Source organism: Onychostruthus taczanowskii, unplaced genomic scaffold (assembly GCF_017590055.1).
Source record: "Onychostruthus taczanowskii isolate IOZ18803 unplaced genomic scaffold, ASM1759005v1 scaffold1, whole genome shotgun sequence".
NCBI classification, from domain to species: domain Eukaryota; kingdom Metazoa; phylum Chordata; class Aves; order Passeriformes; family Passeridae; genus Onychostruthus; species Onychostruthus taczanowskii.
In genome coordinates this window covers 13,665,674-13,689,470 of record NW_024496525.1, presented here as the reverse complement: position 1 = coordinate 13,689,470, position 23,797 = coordinate 13,665,674, and the positions used below count along the sequence as shown (strand labels likewise).

Below are 23,797 nucleotides of genomic sequence, written 5' to 3'. Positions count from 1 at the left end.
CTAAAACATGTTCCAGAAGTGGTCGTACTAGGATTTGTTGTTTCATCACCTTTCAGAGGCTTCAGGTGAGGCTGCCTGGCATTTAGTTCCCTTGGGTCCTCTTTCTCACCCTTTTGAAGGTGGAAATGACATTTGCATTCCTCCAGAATTTGGGCATTTCTCCCAGTCACCATGATCACTCAGAGATTGTTGAGAGTGGTCTCACAAGGACATCAGCCAGTTCTCTCAGTACTGCTGGGTGCATCCCATCCGGGCTTGTGGACATCCAATAAAACTATGCAAAAAAAAACCTAAAACAACCCACTTGTATTTGTTCTGTAATGGTATATATTTATAAATTCTTGGGGTAATTCTAAAAGATATCTAAACCTTGGCAGATAGGTAACAGTATAGTTAAAAATAATTTAATGTATGCAGAGGTGGTTCCTTCATTCCTTACTGAACTGAACATAAGATTGTACTTTTAATTCCATTATGCTTTTAGCCAGTAGCATTTATTCACTATATAACAAAAAAAAAAAAAATCTTAACCTTTTATGAAAGAAACTTGTGGGAATTAAGTAAGTTTTACAAGTGCTATTAATTCTTTTTGAGCACCTCTTGTTTTTGAGCTTTTCTCAGAATCCTTGGAAAATAACTGTGAAGATCATTAAAAAAAAAATCAGAGGAAATAAAAATGTAAAGGACTCACAGCATTTACTTGAAGATAATAATTTAGATCAGTCAGAGCATGGAAAAGGAGCAAGAGCCATTTTTTTTTTTTTTTTTTTCCATTTGGGGTTGCTCCTTAATGCCAGTAGTCAGAATCAATTTTGAACACTGCATCAATAGCTCCAGTAAACCTACAGAGTATTTAATTTTTATTTCCTATGCTAAATTGATACCTTTGCAGTGTTTTGTGATTAGCAGGGCCTGAAGCTGTGAAGTACGGTATTGCTGTTTTTTCCACTTGAGTTAGAAATGGGTAAATCCATAATGAAAGAATAGTGTGATGGGATTTCAAATGAACTTAAATGTAGTGGGCTATATAATTTGTAGATTTGAAACTGTGAAATCATTCACAAATAAATAGAAGTACCTAAAAATTGAACTTCAAAAAATTCAGAGTGTACAGATGAATCAAACACATTGACTCATAAATGTTAATCTTTTATTATCACTCCTTAAAATTCTGAGCTAGCACTGGACAAATGCTTGAAAATGGCTTATTGTCCCCTTCAGTTTATTACTTAAATCTCAGGTTACTGATGAGACAGTGCAAACAACAGCCCGTAGTGAATCTGGATAGTGGGTCTGAAGAAGGAAGGAGATGAGAGCCTTACTTGGATGCTGGCTCATTTGCTGCCTTCTCAGCCTTATGTTTTCCAGCTTCCCACTGCCCCTCTCAGTAAGGAGGTAGCTGCTGGCCAAGGAGGGCTGGGCACAAAGTCTTGTTTGTTCATGCTGTGCCACCACTTGCAGCTACCAGCCTTGGGCATCATTGATAAAAATTATGGTGGAGGTTCTCTGGCCTCCATCTCGTTCCGATCTCTGGGATCTTCTCCTATTTCCAGCATGGTCCTCTTCTTTCTGTCATTACTGTTTCTTTTTGGGACCTTTCTTTTCCTTTCCCATGGCTTTCTGGACACCTAATTTGTCAAACAGGGTTTGACAAAGTTCATGTTTCCAAATTAAATAGTCCAGGTTCAGCAGCACAGCATGTCATCAGCCTTGTAGCAGGTGATTCAGTTTCTGTATCTCTGTCACTGGAGGATTGAGGACGTGCAGCTTTTGATTAGTCTGGGTGTTATTAAAAATTGCAGTTAGCTTGTACCAGTTGCATTTAGAAAGTAGCAGGCTTCTGCTCAAGAGTTCCAAATTCAGTTCTGAAAATGTATCTCTCCTTCTGTCCACACCTCCTACCTGAATGTCACTTTAGCATTCCTAATTAGAACTGGTTTTACATAAAGCATTGGGATAAAGAAATAATGGGTAAAGAAAACAGAATTAAATTTATTGTATTAGAAGGATTTTCCCTGTGTGTAAAATCTAGAGTGGTAAAATACTCACATTCATATCCAGAAAGGATTCAAATTTTCCATATTGAAGTTTCCCTACTTCAAAGCTGAACAAATAAAGAAACAGAATTATTACAAATTTGCGCATGTATAGATTTTAGGAAGTGGTTAGTTTAGTTTTTAATTCAGATTTTAGGATGGAGATCAGATATGGAGTCTTTGACCTGCATGAACTGCCAGAACTCTGCAAACTTAAATGAGACTCTGGAAACTCAAACTGTATTTGATTGCCAGGATTGGAACATTGAAAAGAATAAAATAGTTTCCTTTCTCTTAGTCCAGCTGAGCTGTATATTTAGCCATTAATTGTTATTGTTTAACCAGTGCCTGAAGTTTAGTAGTGTATAGTTGTGAGTTATATTAAATTTTTAAGTGATGGATGCCAGCACTTCTTGTAAGTAAGGAGTCAAGTTACAAATGCCTGAGGGAACTCAACAGAATACATTACTCTTAAATGCATTCCAAATGGGAGAAGGTAGCAGGAGAATGCCTGCTTTTTGTAGCTGCAAGATACTGCTAGTCTTGTGACTGATGGTTTCTTCTGCTGTGAGAGGCATGGATGCAAGATGACAGTGGCCATTATGTGAAGCTCTGTTACTGATAATAGCAGGATCTCACTTCTGCTTATAGTTCAGAGTGCGTTTGGACTTGGAACACAAAATGGTGAAGTAAATAATTTGCCTCTTTCTGAATGCAAGACCTTGCCTCTCTGACTGGCAGTGTTTTACTTTCCAGCTGTGCTGAATGACCGGTCTGCTGCTGAGCCCAGAACAAGGAGTACTAGCCATTAACAGCCAAGTCATTAATAGACCTGATGAAACAGTCTTGTCAAAACTGTTGCAGTCTCAATGCCTGTGTTTTGGTGATACTAGGAAAGCTTAAGTCTATGATGATAAGGTAATCTGAGAGTTAACAGTGTAATGGTATCATATTAAGAACATAAAATTACAAACTTTTCTGCAGAGTAATTAAGTTTTTTAGGATGTGCTTATAGCCATATTTGGAGGCCTCCCTTTTTTTTACAGCACAATTTTACATACAGCCACAAAATTGTCTTCACCCCATCAGTGCTCTGTCAAAGCAAAGGGGTAGCCTGATTACAGAAGGTTTTTGTTACCAAGAAAGGCCTCAATTTAGGTTGGAAAAAATATATATATCTTTCTCTTCATCAGCAGGGCTTTGGTTTTTGGTTTTTTTTTTTCAGTGAGTAATAGGAATATTCTGAAGGTTAAAGCTTTGAATGTTAATGGCTATATGAAAGGTTTCCTAGACATGTAATTTAGAAAAAAGTTGACTGACTAGATGGTAGGAAGAAGTTTGAAAAGAGGCCCTAATTTATCAATCACTTCCTAAGGCAAAACTACTCATGTGAGATTTTGATTTCAGGTTTGCTTCTACAGGGCAAATTATATATACTTTCCATAATCCCCAGTTTTTTAAAGCTATTTCAAGAAAATATTTTTTAACCCATTATCTAAATTATTAAACTAATTGCAGTTAACTGAGTTACTGATTTTTATTAGGCTATTTGTGGTTTTGGTGCACTGTTCATACTATTTGTAAAACTACCCAGTAAATCAATGTTCAACTCCTCTCCAGTCTTCCAATTTAGTAAGCATCATTGATTCAAAACAGAACTTGAATACAGGTATAATGTTAGGTTATTCAGTGCAATTGTCATGAACTTAGATACATAAATTCTTTGCTAGATTGAGATGTAGACTGTTTTTATTGTACATATCCCTTGTTTTAATAGTGGTTTGGTTGTTACTTGTATACTTCTAGAAACAACCTCAGGAAATTCTATTTTTATAAACAAAAAGTTCACATCTCTAAAATTCACATACATGTTATCATGGCTATTGTGTCTTGAGGGTGTTAATAATAGTCTTCCTTGTCTTCTGGTAGGAGAGAAGTGCATACTCACTGGGTATCTTGTTTCCATCAGCTTCTTGATTTTATATTTCCACATGCAAATTTAAGGTAGAGACAGCGGCAAAGAAAAGCACATTGCAGTTCTGTTGGAAGCTGGTAGGGCATAGTGTTCCAGTTTTGGTCCGTATCCTTGAAAAGGCTCCTACATACATGCATACCTATCTTTTCCATGATCATTTCATTTGCAAAGAATCAGAGATGTAAATCACAATATTCTTCATAAAGCTGTAGGTAAATATGCTATGCAAAATCCATGAACAAAAGTCTGGAAAGAATAGATGAGGCTTGAAACTCTAGATTGAAGGTCTGAAGGAGACAAGTGGAGAGATGGGAAGGCTTAGTGATATGTTTATAGTTGAATTCCTGAGCAGATGTCGTAGCATATTGTAGTGTGTTATGTGACTGGAGTTTCCAAAATGCTGAAGACCATGTCTTCACATATATATCATGATTTCATAGATCAGGCTAGAGCAGAGCAAGTGAATTATCAAGGGTCAGTATGATTTGCATCTATAATTTGATTTTATCCAGCTGCTGACCTATCACAGCTTATGGTATCCATATGTGGTAGGACCAGAGAGGTGTCTGCTGCCTATGACAACTTTTCCTCCTGTGGCTGCGTGCTGGTGATAATAGAGGCCCCGGAAAAGAAATCCTTCTTGAACTTCACAGATCAGTGATCTCCTGGGAAGGTGTTGTCTGAATTCCTATCTTCAATACAAAATTAAAGAGGGAAGTTAATATGCCTGTATTGTGTTCTCTTTGTACAAGTGAAGTATACAAATGTATATTTTTATTTCAATAACATATTCTTTGATTTAGTTGGAAGTGCAGAAAAACATCTGCCAGTGTCCACAAATAGTTGATTCACTCTAAATCCTAAAGTAAAATCACAAGAAATCTGTTCAACATCTAAAATGTATTCTGAAGGGAGTGTGTCAAGAAGCTGGAGCCAGCAATAGGACAAGAGGTGATGCACAAAAACTGATGCATGGGAAGTTCCACCTGAATATAAGGAAGAACTTTACTGTGCAAGTGACCAAGCATCGGAACAGATTGCACAGAGAGACTGTGGAGTCTCCCACCAGAGATATTCAAGAGCCATCTGGAGCAATCCTGTGCCATGTGCTCTAGGATGACCCTGACTGAGCAGGGAAGTTGGACCAGGAGACCCACTGTGGTGTCTTCCAGACACAGCCACATTCTGTGATGAGCTGTGTTTTCTAGTAGACCAAGGAGAGCATTGTCATTACAGGGTGGGCATTGTCTGAACAGTGAATTTGGCCTCCATAGTATGGAAAAAAATTGAAGAATAATATATTTGAAAAAATGTTTGAAAGCTGTTGAGTGAAAAATATGCCTTACCTAACATTTTTAGATGAATGAAAAACTACTTAATTTAGTTTCAGGATATTTCTAATATGTTGGACTTTTATGAGGTCCTAGTGTTATGAATTAAGTAAACTTTTGTAATACAACTTTTTGTGATATAATACCATGAGAAGAAAAGGAAATCCTGAAATAAATGAACTGTTAAATGATTTGCATTGTTCTAGTAAAAACATTTTGAAAAAGTGAAGTTTGATATGATTGGAATCATCAGATCCTACTTTTGGGATGTTATTCTAAATACTTTTGTTAATAGATCTCAAGACTGGTTGAGACTAGAAACTTATTTTGCTGTGGAAATTTTGGAAAAGAGCAGGTTTTTGCAGAGAAGCAACTGACACCAGGGCATAAGTCTTATTGGTACCCTGCTCTTGTTAGTTAAAAATGTTTTCTTGATCAGTATGCAGATTTTTGGTTCTCTTTTCATTAGTAGACTAGGAGCAAGCCAGGGTATTTGGATCTTTTGGGAATTCCTCTGAACTGAACCATTAAAAAACAGGGCTGGGTGGGGGAAGGGTTGTTTTGGTTTTGGGTGGTTTTTTTTTTTTTGTTTTTTTTTTTTTTTTGTTTTGTTTTTTGTGAGTTTTTTTTGTTGATTTGGGTTTTTTCCTCTCTTCTTTCTGTCAGTTGCAAATCAGGAATGTATTTCTGTTGAAAGACGAAGTATTTCTGTTAAATGCCTACATACCTTTTGCATTCATCCTGATATCTGTGAAGAGTAAGCACACAAATAACTTGTTTAAATGGCAGTCTGAATGAGATCAAATGTTTGCATATGTGATTAGTATTTAACAACATTTGACAGATATTTCTGTAGACTATCTGTCATACGTTTAATATAGTTAATAAGAAAAGAGAAAATATTTCGTTTAAGTCTGTTTTTCAAAGTGTTATGGTACTGGCTGTCTCTGTATTATAGTTTTAAAAACATTTAGTTAGTTATTTTTAAAGCTTGCAATCTTGCCTTTAACTAGCCCCTCTAACTTTTGCAGTTGTTACACCAGTTGCAGGCTCATGTAATTTTGTAAGAAATGAACAGCCATCTTCCAGGTTGCCATGCAAGGTTTTTTTCTCTAATGAAATTTGGGTATATCATTACATGTTTTATTTTTAAGCTGTAATATATGTTTTTAACTTGAGTGATCAGTTCACTGATATCAACATAGGCTGCTGAATTAATTATACCAAGTTATCAGCAGAAACAGACTATTTTAGATGCACTTTCATTTGTCAAAAAAACCTTGCTGTATTTATTTTCTGGATGTGTACAGTTTATTTTACGTACATACACCTTCCAGGTGTAGTGAGTAAAGCCTGTAAATGAGTATTTTGAAAAATTTCTGACATTTGATTGAACTGTGACAATTTTGGTACATGTTGATATGCTGTTATATTCTCGTGTTTGATTGTAAAAATGTTGTCAGAGATGTTATTGCTGCAGGTTTGTAAACGCTGCTTTATGTTTTTTCCAGTGGTCATTGTAGTATGAAGGTATATCATCACTCTTTTTATCTTCAAAATATTATTCAGTGAACAGTTCCAAATTCAAGGCTCACCAGCATAGTGGCCAAAAGGAGTTTTGCATTGTCCTGTGGTGAAGTACCTAATAAGTGAAGAACAGTGGTTAGGTTACTTTTAATTTATGTTAATTTTTTGTATGATCTTACTGCTATAGCTTCTGCTACATTTGAAGACTTCCAAATCCGGCCCCATGCTCTGTTTGTTCATTCATATCGGGCTCCAGCCTTTTGTGACCATTGTGGAGAGATGCTCTGGGGGCTGGTGCGTCAGGGACTCAAATGTGAAGGTAAGCTGCAGTGAGATGTAATTTTTCAGTCTAAAGAAGAGACTTTTCCACTCTACTTCTGTATGTTGTGTTTAGTGCTTTTAAATTAGTTAAGAGACAGTAAGAACTGTCAAAGGAACTAACTGATTAAAGAACTTATCCTTTTGACTGCTCTGGGGCATCTTAGATATGTCTCTGTAACCTTGAGTGTAGAAAACTTCGGTTGATATGTAGCTTTAAGAAAAGGCTGCATATCTTACTCTTCCTTTAGAATTTTTAATGAGCCTGTGTCTCATTTTGTATTGCAGTATTATTTAACAAATATCTGTATTGCAAATTATTTAACTGAAGTTACTGTCAATCCATATGAAGTTGTAATAGCTAAGTTTTCTCACTTGCCACACCTATTTGACTTCTGGTAGACTAAATCCAATAGAATATACCATTTGTAGTGAAACTTCCTTACCTTCCAAGTGCTTGTCATGGAATTTTCCTGCACTTTGAGACCATAGATTTTGAAAAGTCAGAGAAAAGCCACTGGTTGTAGATGTATCTATCTGGAGCTGATAACATTATCTCTCTGACAATTTGCTTGTCTAAAAGAGCAGGGTAGAGGGAAAAGTTTTGTCAAAATTAAGGCCAATGTTATGAATTTGTGTTGTTTTTGAAAAATCCAAAATTACTTGCTTTTTTTAGTAGTAAACTATAATACGATGCTTTTAAATTTCTCTTTTCAGGATGTGGTCTGAACTACCATAAGAGATGTGCATTCAAAATTCCTAACAACTGCAGTGGTGTACGGAAAAGACGCCTGTCAAATGTGTCCCTCACAGGAGCCAGCACCATTCGGACAGTTTCTGCAGAGCCCTCACCCAGCGTGACGGATGAAGCCCTTCTGGTATGGGATTCCCTAGCTGTAGAGGCCATGGGAGGAGCTGAGAAACAATGATATTTAGTGCTATAGAATCTGGTTTTGCCTGTTACAGACTACAGAGGAGGGTGGTATGTAAATTATAAATCAGGAGAAGGCATCTTGACGTAAAAGGGAGGTCACCAGCTTAAGGTATGTGGGTTTAAGGTATGTGTCACTTCTGATACTCCCAGGAGTCTCCTCATTTGTAAAGAATTAGGTTATTTTTAAGGCCTAAAACTGCCACCCATGCTAATATAAGTAGTTAGATCTTGAGGAATCTCTTCTGGAACTAGATGTTGAATTTCTTCTTTATTGGACCGTTATTTCCCTTGACTTATTAAATAGGAAATTCACCTCATTAGAGCACTGTGACCCAGACTCCACAGCACTGAGTGTCTGTCACAGTCAAGTCTGTCGTTAATTAGTTGGAGCCTGTGTATTCAGCATATTTCTGGGTGTTCAGAAGAAAGCAGGAGAAATTTCCATTAGATCCTTAAATGGCTCTTTGTGGTGAATGTATTTATATGTCTGTATTTAGACGTGTACAGGTATATATAGATTTACAGTATATGCAAAAGCATGTAAATATGTGATATACTTGTATATTAATTTATATATTAGTTTTCTGAAATGAAAGCAAAATGCTGATTGGAGTAAATGACAATGATACCTATTTTCTGTTTTTTATCATGTTTGTTCTTTTTAGCACTCATGGTCATAATATACTTGAATAGTTAAGATTTTACACAGTGTATAAATGAATCCACTCCTAAGTGAAGGTTTTGAAAACCTTAAGGTTTAAAAGAGAGGAAAGAATTTATAAGTACACACAACAATTATCATGTTTTCCTCCCAATTAGAATATTAAACTTATTAAACTTGACATACTAAAAGGACACTATTGCAAATTATTTAGACATGGTGTTAGATGCAGTACCATCTATGAACCATAATTATGTACTTATGCTACTGATTATCATTAGTCTAAAGCTACTTGGAAATTAAGGTTAACATTATGAATCTGTATTTTTAATTGAAAAGCTGCATAAATGAGTAAGGTGCTTAAGTTCTGCAAACTACAGCAACAAATGTTTACGGATTAATCATAATTCTCAGCAGGTTGTTTCAGAAATTGCTTGGGCCAAGACAGAAAATTTTGAGGAAGACTAGCCCTAATTCTGATCTCATCTTTTGAAAAAAATTTTGTTAAAAAAATTGTATGAGTGAGCATCCTGGTATACCGTCAATAAATATTCACTTCACTGTACAGTTAAAAAGTAGCAAAAATTTTTCAATTTGAAAACATTTTCAATTATATGACTATGTAGTTTGCTGACACATTCTTATACAAAATACCTGTACTGCAAAGCTATATATTTCAAAATGTTTGACAGCATTAAAACTGCCAGTGAAGAGATGCAGTAAGTGTCACCTATACTGCAGGCTATGCTTGTGAGACCTTGTAAACATTGGTGTCCCTGTGTTGATGATTCAGAACATCACACATGCTCACACATGTGCACACCCAAAGAAAATATATTTGCAGTAGGTAATGGGATGGGCCTGGAGAAATCAAATAGTTTTCTTATCTCAATTTTATTGCATGAAGTTCTGGTATCATTTACCAGGTTTTCAGAAATGCTCTCACACACGGCTTCTATTTGTCTTTTTTTCTGTTTAGTGTTTTCCCTTTAAATGTATTTCCATTCCTTCCCTCCTACCCTGCATTTTTAAAGTGCCATAAGCTTTGTCAGTTCTCATGTGCCAGATCTGTCCTTTGGACTCAATTCTTCTGCAGTGCTTATGAGATAAGCTTTATGGCAGTTTATATGGTGATGCCAGTCAAACCATGCACTTTGGAATGTCTTTCATTTTTCTACAGTCTGTGTGAATATACTGAAAAACATCAACTTCGTTCATAAAAGTGTACCATTCATTACTAATACAGATGTGTTGAATCACTGCTAACAAAATATAATCTCTGTTATATCTATCAGTTCTCCTAATAGGACTAAATTAAATATATTTTACCCCTAATTAGCATGTAGAGTCAGAGTAGTTGAGAAAGAATAATTCCTGGGGATCTTTGATAGATATAATTATCAAACTGAGTTGTTTCTTCTTTTTTTTGTTCATGTTGTGTGCACCTGATAGGAGACACAGTATGTAAGCCTGCTCTCTGGAAAAATGTATAAAGTGAATAAGTTATGCCCCATCTTAAGAAATTTTGTAGTCTAAACATCTTTGAGGCAGGGTAATGTGGAATCATGCAAAATGTACCTATATTTTAATTATCCTTGCATAGGGCACCGCCGTGTACAGGAACAGTTTCAGTTCGGGTATAAATGTTTTCAGCCAGTAAAACATTTCATTTGAGCTGAAAATTGAATGGGGACTGTATTTGAGTACAGCTTAAAAATCTACCTCCGAAGAATAAAATCTTCTTTTGATTCTTAACTTAGTAGTGTAAAACTCATCAACAGAAATACTAAAAACAAAGTAGAACTAGGAGGATACAATGCAACACAGATTTTTTATGTCTCAGCTCAAATGCAGTTCTTAAGCATTTATTCTATAAAAAAGAATGAGAGTATATAACATTATCCCACATTCATGCTTGCTTCTAAAATAACATTATTTTCTATCTTTTTCTCCCCCTTATTTCTTTGTTCTGTTTTTTCTTCTTTCCAACTACCTGTCAGTCTCCTGTCAGCCCTGGCTATGAGGTATGTACTGAATTTACTCCCTACATGCTATTAGCAACATCCTCTTTTATGATAATCAGTATGAATTTGAAGGCATGCAGAAATTAAATCAGATTAGTAAAGTCCAGATTCCAAAGTGAAGATCATAATTCTTATGCTAAACTAGTAATTAGTTTAAAAATTAGTAAACATGAAAATATTTCAAATACAAAAGTGACTTTTGTATTTCATAGGCATGAAAGAGGTCATTGGTTAGACTGAAGCCCTATTTCATAATGTTAGTACCACATGGGAAAAAAAATTTACCTTCACTTTCAGGACTTGGTAATTTGCTGGAGTAATGTAGAAAATAAACATTCTGTTTTTAAGCTGAACCAACTTCACATTCAAATGCTCACCAGCAATAAAGTTCTGATACCATACTATCATTGGGGTAGCTCTTTCTTTCAGACTGTGGTAGAATTAAGAATTTTGTAAAACAAATTCAAAAAAATGCTGAACAGTCCAGGATTCTGTATTTCTGTGGAAATAGCCATGAACAGTGTACAAATAAGTTACAACTCTGTATAAAAAGAGTGTCAAGTCTAAATAAAAATTAAAAAAAAATTAAGTGGGTGATTAATTTCAAAGGTTGCTCTCTTTGACTTTCAGTATGGATTTTCTAAAGAAGTTTGGTTTGTGTTTAAAGTTTCAAAAGCTTTTGAAACTAAGAAGTGTTGGCATCTTTCCCTTACAGCATGTATTTGGGATGCACATGTTAAAAATACTACATTTTAGAAATACAACGTAGTTAGTCTGAGGAATATTTTGTTGTGCTAAAGTGAAAATTTCCATGGCCAAACCTCTATTTCTTTGAAATAAATAACTTTATTTCCTCTAATCACAGAATGGCTTAGGTTGGAAGGAACCTTTAAGATCATATGTTTCCTACTCCCTCCAATGGTTAGGGTCATCTTCTACCAGAGCAGTTGCTCATAGCTCCACTGAACACTTCTGGGGTGAGGTTTCTGTTTCTTCCTAAAACACATGAATTCTTACTGTGTGCCACAGAATTCCAGCTCCACAGAATATCCATGAAGCAATACAAACATGTATATTAAACCACAGTTTTTGTAATATCTAAGATAATTGTGTTCTAAATACAGTGCTGTCTGTAATGATGATGTAATGATAAATGATGAATCCACCAATCTGGATGATTGTGGTTTACCCTAAAGTAGCAGTAATTAAAGGTAGGCGTGAAAAAAAGAAAGTATTTGGAGGAAAAACAAAATTGTATTCCTCTTGTGAGAAGAAAATATGTTAGCTATCTATGGTTTTGCTTCAAAATACATTTCTATGATGCAATAGTATTTTATTTCTATTTTTTAACTTCTGTTTCCATTATTTTAGGAGGGTTTATTTGTTTTCTAGAAGTAATGAATATAGTAAGGTCATTTTATAAACGCACTTGAAGGGATTTCTCAGAAAAGGTCTAGCTGAGCTTTGTTTTTAAAATAGGAATGATGTGTCTCATGGGGCATACGTAAGTGGAATGTTGCATATTACCTTTGCTTTTTGATGTAGAATCACGATTTACAGTTCTTTTTTGCTAAGTAATTTAAAATTTAAAATGTATATTGTTTTAGTTGAAAAGACTATTTATGTGTTGCTGACAGAATACAAAGCACCAGGTGTTGCTTGCCTCTGTAGATTTGTTATAAGCAGAGCTGGCTTGAGGCTTTTTAGCTATATATAGAAGAGTGATTCTGCAGAACTAGGACAGTAGATGCTCTGGGAGGGAATTGTCTTGAGTCGTGGGTGGCCATTTTCTCTTTCTTCCCTCGCACCCAACACTTAATACAGATGCCCTTTTGTCTTAGCCCACTGAAATAAGGAGTCCTTGTTTCCAGTGACTCAGAAATAGCCACTCTAAGAAGCCTTTGTTTTCCACACTCCTACAGAAGATGCATCTCCTTTCCCAGTTCCAGTCCCTACAGGGACTCCCTCCCCAGCTCACTGAACTGGAAATAAAAGGCCCTTGAGGGAGGGAATAAGAAAGAGTTGGGGTGTTGCAGCTGAGAGCATCTTGGTGCCGTAAACCACTTCTAATTACAAGTCCTTCTCCAATGGCTGAAGTAAAGTTCGTTAATAAGAAAGAGTTGGGGTGTTGCAGCTGAGAGCATCTTGGTGCCGTAAACTACTTCTAATTACAAGTCTAATTACAAGTCCTTCCAATGGCTGAAGTAAAGTTCATTGGACCAAAGATCCTCAAAGGCAAAATTAATATTTTCTTTTGCAGGCACTCGAGTTAACTGTGAGTTAATACTGTTCTGTTATGTTTTATCCTTGTCACCCTCAAGTTATCTTTCCATGCTCCAGTGATACGCACTGCACATTCCTCTCTGTCTGAATGGGAATTTATTTTCAGTGTGCCCATATGTTTAATAAAAACCCTATGGATAGAGCTCCTGGAGTTTACTCCAAAATCTAGAGTTTATTTAAAAATAATAGAAGGTGAAATAGAGGGTTTGAGTGATTAAACTGATCCTAAGTAGAGTTCATATTGATCTAGTGCCAGGTGCACCAGGTGAATATAGGGTCATGCACTGAACAGAATTAAGCATTGAGAACTCAGTGAATCTGACACTGAAAGTTGAATATAGGAATATGAATTAATTCCACAATACTTTATGTATTTTAGTTTTCATGCCTTTATACAGTAACTTAAAATAGTTCAACAAACTAAAGATCAAAATCAAAAAGTATTTCAAATGTAGTTCTCTTAAAGTGTTGCATATCTATGATATTCAAAGTGGTACATCTAAGGAAAATTAGGAGCTGAGTTCTTGTAGTTTCTAAGTACTAGCAAAAGGGTTTGCACGTATTGAAAATAGCCAAATGCTGCAGCACACATTTTACTTCCCTGTAGTATCTCTGAGACATCATTCATGATCATTTGGGTTATTGCGCATTGTTACAAGATCCCAAATGTTATTTTGAGAAATAATGGGAATCAACACAACCTTTTATCTCCCATTATGTGGCCTAGGTGTGTTCAGTGGTGCTTTCCCTCCCTTCTAATATATAATCTTGTTTTTCTGTTTTGGTATCATAGTGCTGCCCCCAAACTTACTGCAGGCCTCACCGAGTAGGTTTGTCTAGATCTCTGTCCAGAACCAAAACTTTCCAAGCCAGTGTCTGGTTAAGCCTAAAGACCTGTCAGTTATCCCTGCTTTGGTAAGGATGGTTTGTAGACAGTGACAGATGGGACACATTTATACAGGCATTGGGGGAAGGGGGGGAACCCCAAGATTTTATATGATAGGATGACTGAGAATAGTGCAAAGACTATCTGAAGGGCTTTGTATTGAACTATAATTTTGCTATGATACCTTTGTGTCATCATGTGTGCTTTTTCTCCCCCTTTTTATTAGCTTTATTCAGCAGGCATAATGAAGCTGCCAGGTCTGGCTTCTGGTGTGGGCATTCTAATAATGGTGTGGGCATTCTATCACTGCGTGATACCTCCATGAAAATAACTTATTAATTAATATACTTAAAATTATCAAGTACATGATACAAGATCAAACTAAACCTAATATTTTTGAAAGAACTTGTGTCTGTAAGGTGCTGGAAAAAAGGCTGTGTAAGTCTTACTATGTCTGCTGGTACTAGCAAATACAAAAAGAAAGGGCTTTTGTTTTGGGAATTCCCTGGTTCTGAGGAGTCAGCATAGTCCTACAATGCCTGCTAAAACCCGGTGATCTTCTACTAGTACTTTCCAAAGTAAGGCAGGTTACAGACAGAGCACTCAAACCACTGTCTGCTGCTATTGATGTCTGAGTAGAAGAGTGGCGTATATAATAATAGCCATCTGTGGATAGTTTAGTATTAAACAGCTTGTACTGAAGGCAGTTCTTTGATGTGTTTACACATGGGAAAGTGAAATGTTTTTCAGACCATAGCTATCTAGCTGTGGTGCTTGTGGGATTAAATCATACACTTGACTTAGAGAGGAGTGCAAGAAGCCTTGAAAGACAACACAGTTGATTGCAGTCTAAGTGTGGTATTTCAGTATATTTAACTGAAGATTTGTTTCCTTGAATTCACTTAATTACAGTCACATAGTTTAATTTGTAAAAGAAAGTCAACATTTGCATTGCATTAAAGACAGAGTTCCTGTGGTTACATAGATATCTAGCACCTCACTTAACAGTAGCTTCCTGTGAAGAAATTGTGTGTGAACATATTAAGGCTTTATTCTCTGCCTTTTATATAGGAAGGAAATGCATGTTTCAACAAGTCTGTTTCAACACTAAAAATGAAACTTCATTCAAGCAGTTATTGTTGTTTGGTTTTCTAAAATAGACATCACTTTTCTCTGTTGTCCAAGTAAATAAAAAGCCCTAGATCATAATAGTTTATTCTTTTGTTGAGGCAAACATTTCAAAATTGTAGGAATACTTTTGTTATTTCTGATTGAATATCTCAGTTTAAACTACAGGAATAATTTTGCAACACTTAGATGTTGAGCCTGCAAAAAGGTTAGCACTTCTTTGTGTAAGTTTTGAAAAAAACCAAATATTTAGGAGAGTATAGGTTGTGTAGCCTGTTCCGTTCTGAGAGAAGGTTACTGACTTGAGCATGTTTCCACAAGCATGATTGCCAAAACAGAAGTAGTTGCTTTGTGACTCTTACAGAGCATGAACCTTTTTGGTAAAGCTTTTCAGAATCTCTGGGACGTAGTTAGTGGGACTGTCAAAACCCTTTTAAAAGCAGTAAGGCAACCAGCAGTTTCTTTTATGTTTTAGACTAGCCCATGCAGCTGGATTGCAGAGCTGGTCCTTGTCTTTGTTCCCAAGAGCCGGCCTCTGTGTCCAAGCAGTCAGCTTTTATTGCTTCCCATTAGTCCCTTCAGCATCTCCCTACAGTTTCTTTGATTTCAGTGCCTGGAAGGAATAGATGTGAATGCTACAAGATGGTCAAACTCATGCAGGTAATAAGAACAGCTTAATCCATTGATGGGGAAATCAGTATTTATTTCTGTTTCTTAATTGCATTTGGACAAGGTAGAAAAGACACGAAAGATCTGCTGAGCTATTTTTACCTTTGGGAGACTGTCTTCTTCCTGCAATGACTGTACAATGATTTTATGCTTTTGGCTAATGTAGACAAATCATTGTGTCTTCTAATAGCTTTCAACAAAGCTCACCAGAACTCACATGAAGGGCTTTAGTGTATTCCAAAAATTCAAAGAAATTGAACAAGAAGAAGCAAGGCATCAGTTAAATAAAAGTCATGGGGAATGCCCCATGTTGGGGAAAAGATGGCACATCTTACTTCTTGAAACACCCAGGAAAAAAAACCCGAAACAGCAACAAACAAACAAACAAACAAAAAATAAACCCAAACAAAAAAAAACCCCAAACTTATTTTTTTTCTTCCCCAAAGTAAGAGTAAGCAAACTGGATTCTATTAGATATTCTTACAGTTAAAATATAATTGAAGTATCTGGATATGATCAGTGTCACTGGCTTAGTTGGACAGTCCAGTATTCAGTATATGCATACATTTCTTGGTGTTTGTTGTCACTTGAAAAATCATACTCTTGAGCTCTTAAAGTATAGATTACCTTGCTGGGATGATTGTTCTAAAGGACTGTTTAGTATTTGGAACTGTTAGTTTCCATGGTGTAATCTAGTTAAGCAATCATTTCCTGGGAAGTTTCCAGACTTGCTGAGTCAGTAGTCTGGCTGGCTACCAGGAAAAACTCATTTATCTTTCTAACAAACCAGTCATGCTAGCTGAAGAAGTTGCTTTGTGGAGGGAATTCTTGCTTTTCCAGTGAAAATAGGATAGTTCCTGGTTTTCTATGCTTTCAGGGGCTTAAAATTGTGTCATTTCGTGCTGGGAGGGCTAGAAGTTAGAGTTAATGGATCTTGGCAGGACTTTTGGACAATATTGGGAGGAGAAGCTTATCTGGCAAGAGGGAGGAGGTGCTCCTCCTAAATCAGTCAGTTATCAGAGGGTGTGGAAGATGCTCCAGCTACTGCTGCCATGAGCTATCACCAGCTTCCCTTCCCCTGCTGCCTTTGAGCAGGACCCAGGGAGCACATTGCCTCTGGCTGGAATAGGAAGGGAATGAAGTCAGGCATATCAGGACTGGGCATACAGGAGTGAGACCAGAACCATGAATTCTGATGTCATTTCTAGCATGGGAGGTGGAATTTGGCTTTACCTCTTGACCTGAAGGCACTGTAAGTTGAGAACTGCTGGTGCCTTGCGTGGTGTGCTATGCTGCTGGCATGTAGCAGCCCAGCACTTGTGGAATGGCAAAGAAAACTGAAATACTTTTCTCTGTAAATTTGACTTGAAGACTGACATCTTACAGTTGGTTTTCCAGTGTTTTATGTTTTGTTTAGTATGCATTACTGCTTGAGCTGTAGAGAACATTTATGAATTACTAAGAAAAGCTTAGTTAATTGTCTGCTCAGGAGCACAATGTCGCAGCCATCTGAAATGAGACTTGAAGTAATTATTTCAGAAGTTATAACTGTGCATTGACTAATACAAATTTTGAGAAAAAAACCCTACCAAACAACACAACAAAAAATGTATTAATGGTAAGTTTGTTTGATCAAGGCTGATGGTATGATGAGTAACTGTTTCAGAGTTATCTCGGAAACAATCAACTCAATGTAGAGCATCTAGAATTCACTTTTTGTTCAACCTGACATTTTCTCAGAAACGTACACTAAAACATTAAAACTGAAAAATTTGCCATCAATCTGAGCAAAAAATATAGCAAATAATTTGTCCCACGCTTATACTGTACCACACCTGAGATTTGATCAGACATCTAGGTCAGAACCAAAGCTGTAGGGAAGACCGTCTCTCTCTGTTAATCGTAACTACCCAAGATTAGTCTCAGTACATTTCAGCAACAATTCTGAAGTTTCTAAAACCTGCAAGGCATTTGCTGAGGAAAACAGCCAAACCAGCTTTCTAAAATCCTTTAATCATGAAGTCACTTAAGTAATTTGGACTTTGCTTTTAGCAGTATTCGGTTGCCAAAATAATTTTTGATTAGTCAATTATTTGGAAAATGAAGGCAAAGAGTGATCATAGAAAATAGGTTTAATTTAGATTATATTAGTCAGGATTCTGAGAGAGATGATGGCATTAGGAGATATTTGCATCACTTTTACTGCAGGCAAGGGTATGATTGTCAAGAAATAGGTCCAGTGATAGGAATGGTAAACTGAAATATTACTTTGTTACAGTGACATAATGAAAGAAAACACTAGAACTCTTTTCCTTACATATTCTCATTCCTTTTCAGTTAAACTTCATTTTAAGAGACTAGCATCATTACATTCAAAATGTCGACCAAATGTCCAGATTCAAGAAAGAGAGAGCAAAGTGTTGTGACTAATGCATTGCAAGTAGTGATTAGAAGTAAGATGAACCCTTTGGTAATTTTTTTATTCAAAATGAAAATATTTACATTAAATTGTAGTATGCCACAAGTGACATTCTTCTTGTGGATGCTGACGAGAAAACTCAGGGCTAGGTTTCTGGTCATAGGGTAGGGTTGAGGCTGTAACTTGTAAGGCACTGAACTAGCACTAGGAAGTAGAATCAGTCTGGACCAAAATTGTTTCTATTCTACACAGGCATAAAACTGAGAGGACTGTATCTGTATTTCTCACTGCTCTTTGTGAGCTTTGCCCTGACCACAAACACTGAGGGCTGTAATTTCCAGGTGGCTCGTGCTAGCTGAGCAATGCAGTTTGTGCAGAATATGTGGCTCATTCTTCTGTTCTGATGGTCTTCTGCCTTCCGTTTTGCAGGCCTGTTCATTTTGCCTTCATAAAACTTCATGCAATCTGCTTTAAAAATATTACATTGTTAGGAGTTAACAAATTTGAAAGAAATTTAATCTCACATTGAGACTAATTAATTGTTTGGGTTTTTTAAATATGCATAAGTGGTTTGCAGTGCATGAAGATTTAAACCTCAGGAAGTAATAAACCCGTTATATCAGAGTATGTACTCAAGTGTTTTTCCAGTTTTATTTGTGATAAAGAAAAGACAGATGCTTTCTTCTTTCAGTCTACTTTCTGTGTGGTGGCCATATGTACCTGGCTCATACAATGTATTTTGTGTATTTTTCCTTTATTTGAAAGGACTGCATTAGTACAGTAGATCTTTATGCCTCTTGGAAAAGACACCTAATTCTGCAGTATAGTCAAAGAATTTATCTTCACAGAAATCTATATGAACTTTGTAAGGAGGAATTTTTTTTTTCCCCCTGTGGTAAATACACTGTGAAGGCAAAGCTGGGAACTAATTCCTTAGGTTCTTCTGCCATTAAAATCGCTTCTCAATTCCTCTTTACTCCAAAAGTCTCAGATAGAAGCATACAAAAATGTATTTTTCTATATTTTCATGACTGGGAAATAGTAATCAGATGGAGGAATTTCTGTAGCATTATGTATTTGAATCTAAGCAGTGTTTCAAGTTAATATCTACCTGAAGCTTCAGCTACTACAGTTTTTGAACAGTGGAGGCTCACTCTGAGTGATTTGTTTTCTAGTGTTCAGTTATCAGATTATTTGTGGATGATAATGAGAAGTTGTTTTAAATAATAGTTGTTTAAATAATCAAGCTGCATTTTCTTTTTTTTTTTTTTTTTTTTTTTTTCTCATTTCAGTCTTAATTGTGGGTCTACTTTGGTTGTTTCTCAAGGGCAAGTATTAGGAGAAAGCAGTTTTCTAGGCGAATTGTTTTCTGGGTTAATTATCATATGTACATTTAAATTAAATAGAGAAAATATGGTAACTCATTTATTCCAGAAAAACTTTGGATTTCATGCCTTGGACTGTGTGTCTCACATCAAATATATATATTAAAAATATATATACATAAATAAATACATATATATATACACATAAATATACATATATATCTAGAAAATAGGTATTTAAAAGGGTGTGTGTAAATATATATATGTATATATTTAAATACCTGTTTTGATCAGTTGTGCATAATCTAAATGTGATAAGGTTAGCAATAGCAAAATTATAAATAAATAGTTTTTCTATCATTAACCTACATGCACATAGAATAATGTAATAATTTTTTAATGTTTACACAAAAAATACGGCCTTTAAAAGTTACTTTTGATGTACAGCAGAAAATAAGAGGTAAAAGTTTTTTATCAGAATGTAAAATGCTTTTCTGAGAAATTTTAATGAGCATTTTTATTTTGAGTAATTTTTAAAATAAAAACCTGTTTCAGTAACAATACAAAGTTATGATAGTAGTGTTGGCAAAGGTGTTGTTCAGTACCATTCAAATTTTTCAAAAGCAGAGGAGGAGCATGGTGCGTGTGCTGTTAGTGTTTAAAGGCACTTACATTACTTTTTATGGCATATGACAGTGTTATTGAAGAGAGGGAATATATGAATATGATATTCTTTAAAAAATGAATACAAAACTCCTTTTTGTGTATTTTACAGCAAAAGACACCATCAGAATCGTACGCTGGGCGAGAGAAGAGGTCAAATTCACAGTCCTACATTGGACGACCTATTCAACTAGACAAGATTTTACTGTCAAAGGTCAAAGTGCCTCATACTTTTGTCATCCACTCCTACACACGTCCAACAGTTTGCCAGTACTGCAAGAAGCTTCTCAAAGGGATTTTTAGACAGGGTTTGCAGTGCAAAGGTAAGAAAATGCCCTTTAGGAACATAAAAGCTAAGCATAATAAAATTAATAAATTAGTGTTTCAGTGGTTACTATGTAGCCTTATTCATGGTTTCCTCACTAAACTGTCTACGTGTAGGCACATGTACAATTACATTGGATTGAGCTGCAGTCAAAATTACAGTAATTGGTGTTCTGTAGGAGCTGGCTGCGTGGCTGTTCATTCTTACCCTTTGGTGTATGTGCAGTAGCTCACATTTTTCATTCAGGTGTAAATGATCTTGTATTTGGCATAGGTGAACCTGTGCTTACAAGAGAATAGTTAACATAATGGACTATATTCTTATCTTCATTGTTGTTGATCTACAAAGTCCTGTGTGTGAACTGAAGAATCATATGCTGAGCCTCAGCAGCTCAGTGTTTTGGGGAAGTTGTAATGGAAGTAAAATAAGATGGGGGTTATACGAGAATTTAAACCCACATTTTTTCAGTGTGACTAATGTGCTCTCAAGTCTCATGGCATTGTATACCTTAGTATGTGCTGAAGTGAGTGAGGCCCCTTGGATGGTAGCCTAGATTGCCAACCTTAGCCTGTAAATACAAAGCATTGTGCATGCTATGGGGTTGGAATGTTGGCTAATGGAGGCTTAAAATCACCTTCCTTGTATTATAATAAATAATAACTATCATAAAATTAATCAGTATTCTTTCTATTACTTCTTTAAACCCTGCAAAATTCAAAGTTGCATTAATTTAACTTAAGGTATGATTCTGATGCAATTTAACTAAAGCAAAATATCTATCAAAGCATCACCTATTTCAGTTCATTTTGAATCCTGGTGACCTAGGTAAATATTAACCTAGTTAAAAAAAATTAAAGTTTATCTGTAGTTTAGCACTCCTGTACTTCTAGTTGGTGTTTGGATCAATCTTAAATTATTACAAGGTATGGACAGCCCTAGAATATTTTTTCCTTTCTCTCTCTGGTTTTCCTGGTGTGTTAGTAAGTTGCACCTCTTAGTTTAAGTAAAATGTATTCATAAGCCTAAAGAAAATAATTCCCATGACATGTAATGAAGTGCTACTTACACTTATGAAAGAAGTAAAAAAAAATATATATTTGAAAAATAGGGAACGGACTGAAGTAACCTGTAGTTGCAAGCAGTTCAGAAGTTGCTTTGTGAAAAACAAATATTTTATCACTTAAAATTGTTGGCTAGGGTTCTCGTGTTTCAATTTTCAGTCATCAGTATTTCCTATGGAGTCAGTCCCTTAAACTGCAGCTGATACACTGCAGCCCATTCTGCTTCTTTCACTGGAAAGGCAGCTCTGGCTTTGGAGCCAAGCACTTGCATCTCCTCATCACTCGCCTAGATGAGCTGAGCACCACTTTGGCTGCTGTAGTGCTGCTCCACCCAGCTACCCTTGGAAAGGCATTTTTTCCCTTTTAGAAACGTGCTTCTGGCATCTTCATCCTGTCCCTTCCACTGGCAGGCAGCACAGGGCCAGGCTAGTGCACACTCTCTGGACATACGACTTGTTTTAATGAAGTGATAGGGCTTAATATCTATAGGCTGGATAACAGGAAAAATATAATTGTCTCACAGAAAAAGAAATAATTTGGCTATATCCCTTTTTCACTTACCAGACTGTAGATTCAACTGTCACAAACGCTGTGCTCCTAAAGTGCCAAATAACTGCCTGGGGGAAGTTGCCATTAATGGAGGTAAGTTGCGTGAACAATTGCTCCTGTCGTTGTTTAAACCATCAGTTAAATAAAAGAAATGTAAAACTGTGATGTGTACAAGCACACATTTTTCCATTGCTTCTGAGTGGCCTTTCCTCTGCAATATTTCTGTTGTATGTGGAAGATGCAGTGTGGGAGGAGTGCTGAGAGTAGCTCATACACCATCCTTTCGGAGTGTTTCTTCCAAATAGGTGGCACTGGCAGACAGGCTGAGCTTTGCCACAGAGGTGATGTCAGCAGCAAAATGGCCCTGTGTTAACGCCTGGTAAATGCAGAATGCTAGAGGAAAGCCAAAAGCTGCATGTGAGAAGTTGGCACTCACCTGTCAGCTAGAAGCACAAAATTTTATTGTGAGGAGAGAAAAAAGTGGTTATGGATGATCTTCCTGAGAAGGATAAACATTCCTAGAAGAACTAGGAATGCCCTTCAGAAAAAAAATCCACCATTTACTGATGGCATAAAACTAATCATGCCAGATGCCACAAATCAGGTCTTGACTATCTGCTGATTTTCCCATGCATGTGCTGCTGGTTTTGGGTTAAGTGTAAGGATGTATGGGTAGGCTTGACAAACGGTATTGGAGAAAAAAGGAGTGGCTGTAGATGAGTTGCTGTTTGCCTTGAAAATGTCACTTTCCTGTGATAAGGGAATGGGAAGTGTGGTGAAGTGCTCAGTTTCTAATGTATATTACTGTGTTCAGTTGTCAGCCTAAACTGCTTCTGAGGTTACCTTATGATGTATTCTTTTTCCTTTAAATCAGTGGTCTACTTTATTGAAGACGTATCAAGAAATTCCAAAATTAGAAATATTAACTAATATTTTTCACAGTATTTCTCATAGTAGTGTTACCGTATCACTATGAAGTTTTTATGTTTAATAGGAAAATTCCTACAGGTACTAAGTATTCCACTTGAAATGTGACGAAGTGCATGATTTCCTGGAAAGTAGATGACGTCTTCCTATTGAATGTCCTTTCTGATATACCTCTCACTGGACTCTTGGAGTCACTATTATTTTTTTCTTTTTTTTTAAATCTTACGCCATTTATACCTCACTTAACCATGACCATCCCACAACACAACTATTTCTTCAAGAGTGCAAGTAATGTTGCTAATGGAAATTTGTGGTTTGGTTTTCAAAAACTAAAGCATACACTATGAAATGTTAATTTCATTGATAGGAGTATAAAGTTTTCCTGAGATTTGTAGTCAGAGAAAGTAACTAAATCTGCTTATAAATGATAAACATTTTTCCTGCATAGATACAGTTTTAGAGAGGAGCGGTTGATCTAAAGTGCTGTGAAAAGAGGGGAAGGAACATAAACTTTATTTCTGCACAATTGAACTAAATGAACAAAATTCACATTTGTTTCTGGATTACTCCTCCACATTCCCTCTTTCCATCTGAGGCAGGTGTATTTCATCCCTACAACACACTGCCTCTGCCCTCCCCCCATCTTTGCTTCACAAGCAACACACTGCTTTTTTTGGACTTTCCTTCTGACATGTGAAACTGATGCTGAGCTGATGGGAAGTGATAGTTTGTCTCAGGAAAGCTTGTGCAGAGTCA

General features: G+C 36.2%; 1 protein-coding gene across 2 annotated transcripts in view; it reads left to right on the top strand.

Annotated features, from left to right (window-relative positions):
• Window positions 1–23,797, top strand: part of PRKD1 (protein kinase D1) — a 115,942-nt gene that overhangs the window by 65,254 nt on the left and 26,891 nt on the right. Inside the window, exons 3-7 of one of the 2 annotated variants that reach the window (XM_041397893.1) lie at window positions 7,057–7,188; window positions 7,905–8,065; window positions 10,783–10,806; window positions 20,292–20,502; window positions 22,130–22,207. In XM_041397893.1, coding sequence (XP_041253827.1) covers window positions 7,057–7,188; window positions 7,905–8,065; window positions 10,783–10,806; window positions 20,292–20,502; window positions 22,130–22,207 — 606 coding nt within the window. The remainder of the gene's footprint in view (window positions 1–7,056; window positions 7,189–7,904; window positions 8,066–10,782; window positions 10,807–20,291; window positions 20,503–22,129; window positions 22,208–23,797) is intronic. The other variant, XM_041397901.1, reaches the window with a different exon arrangement.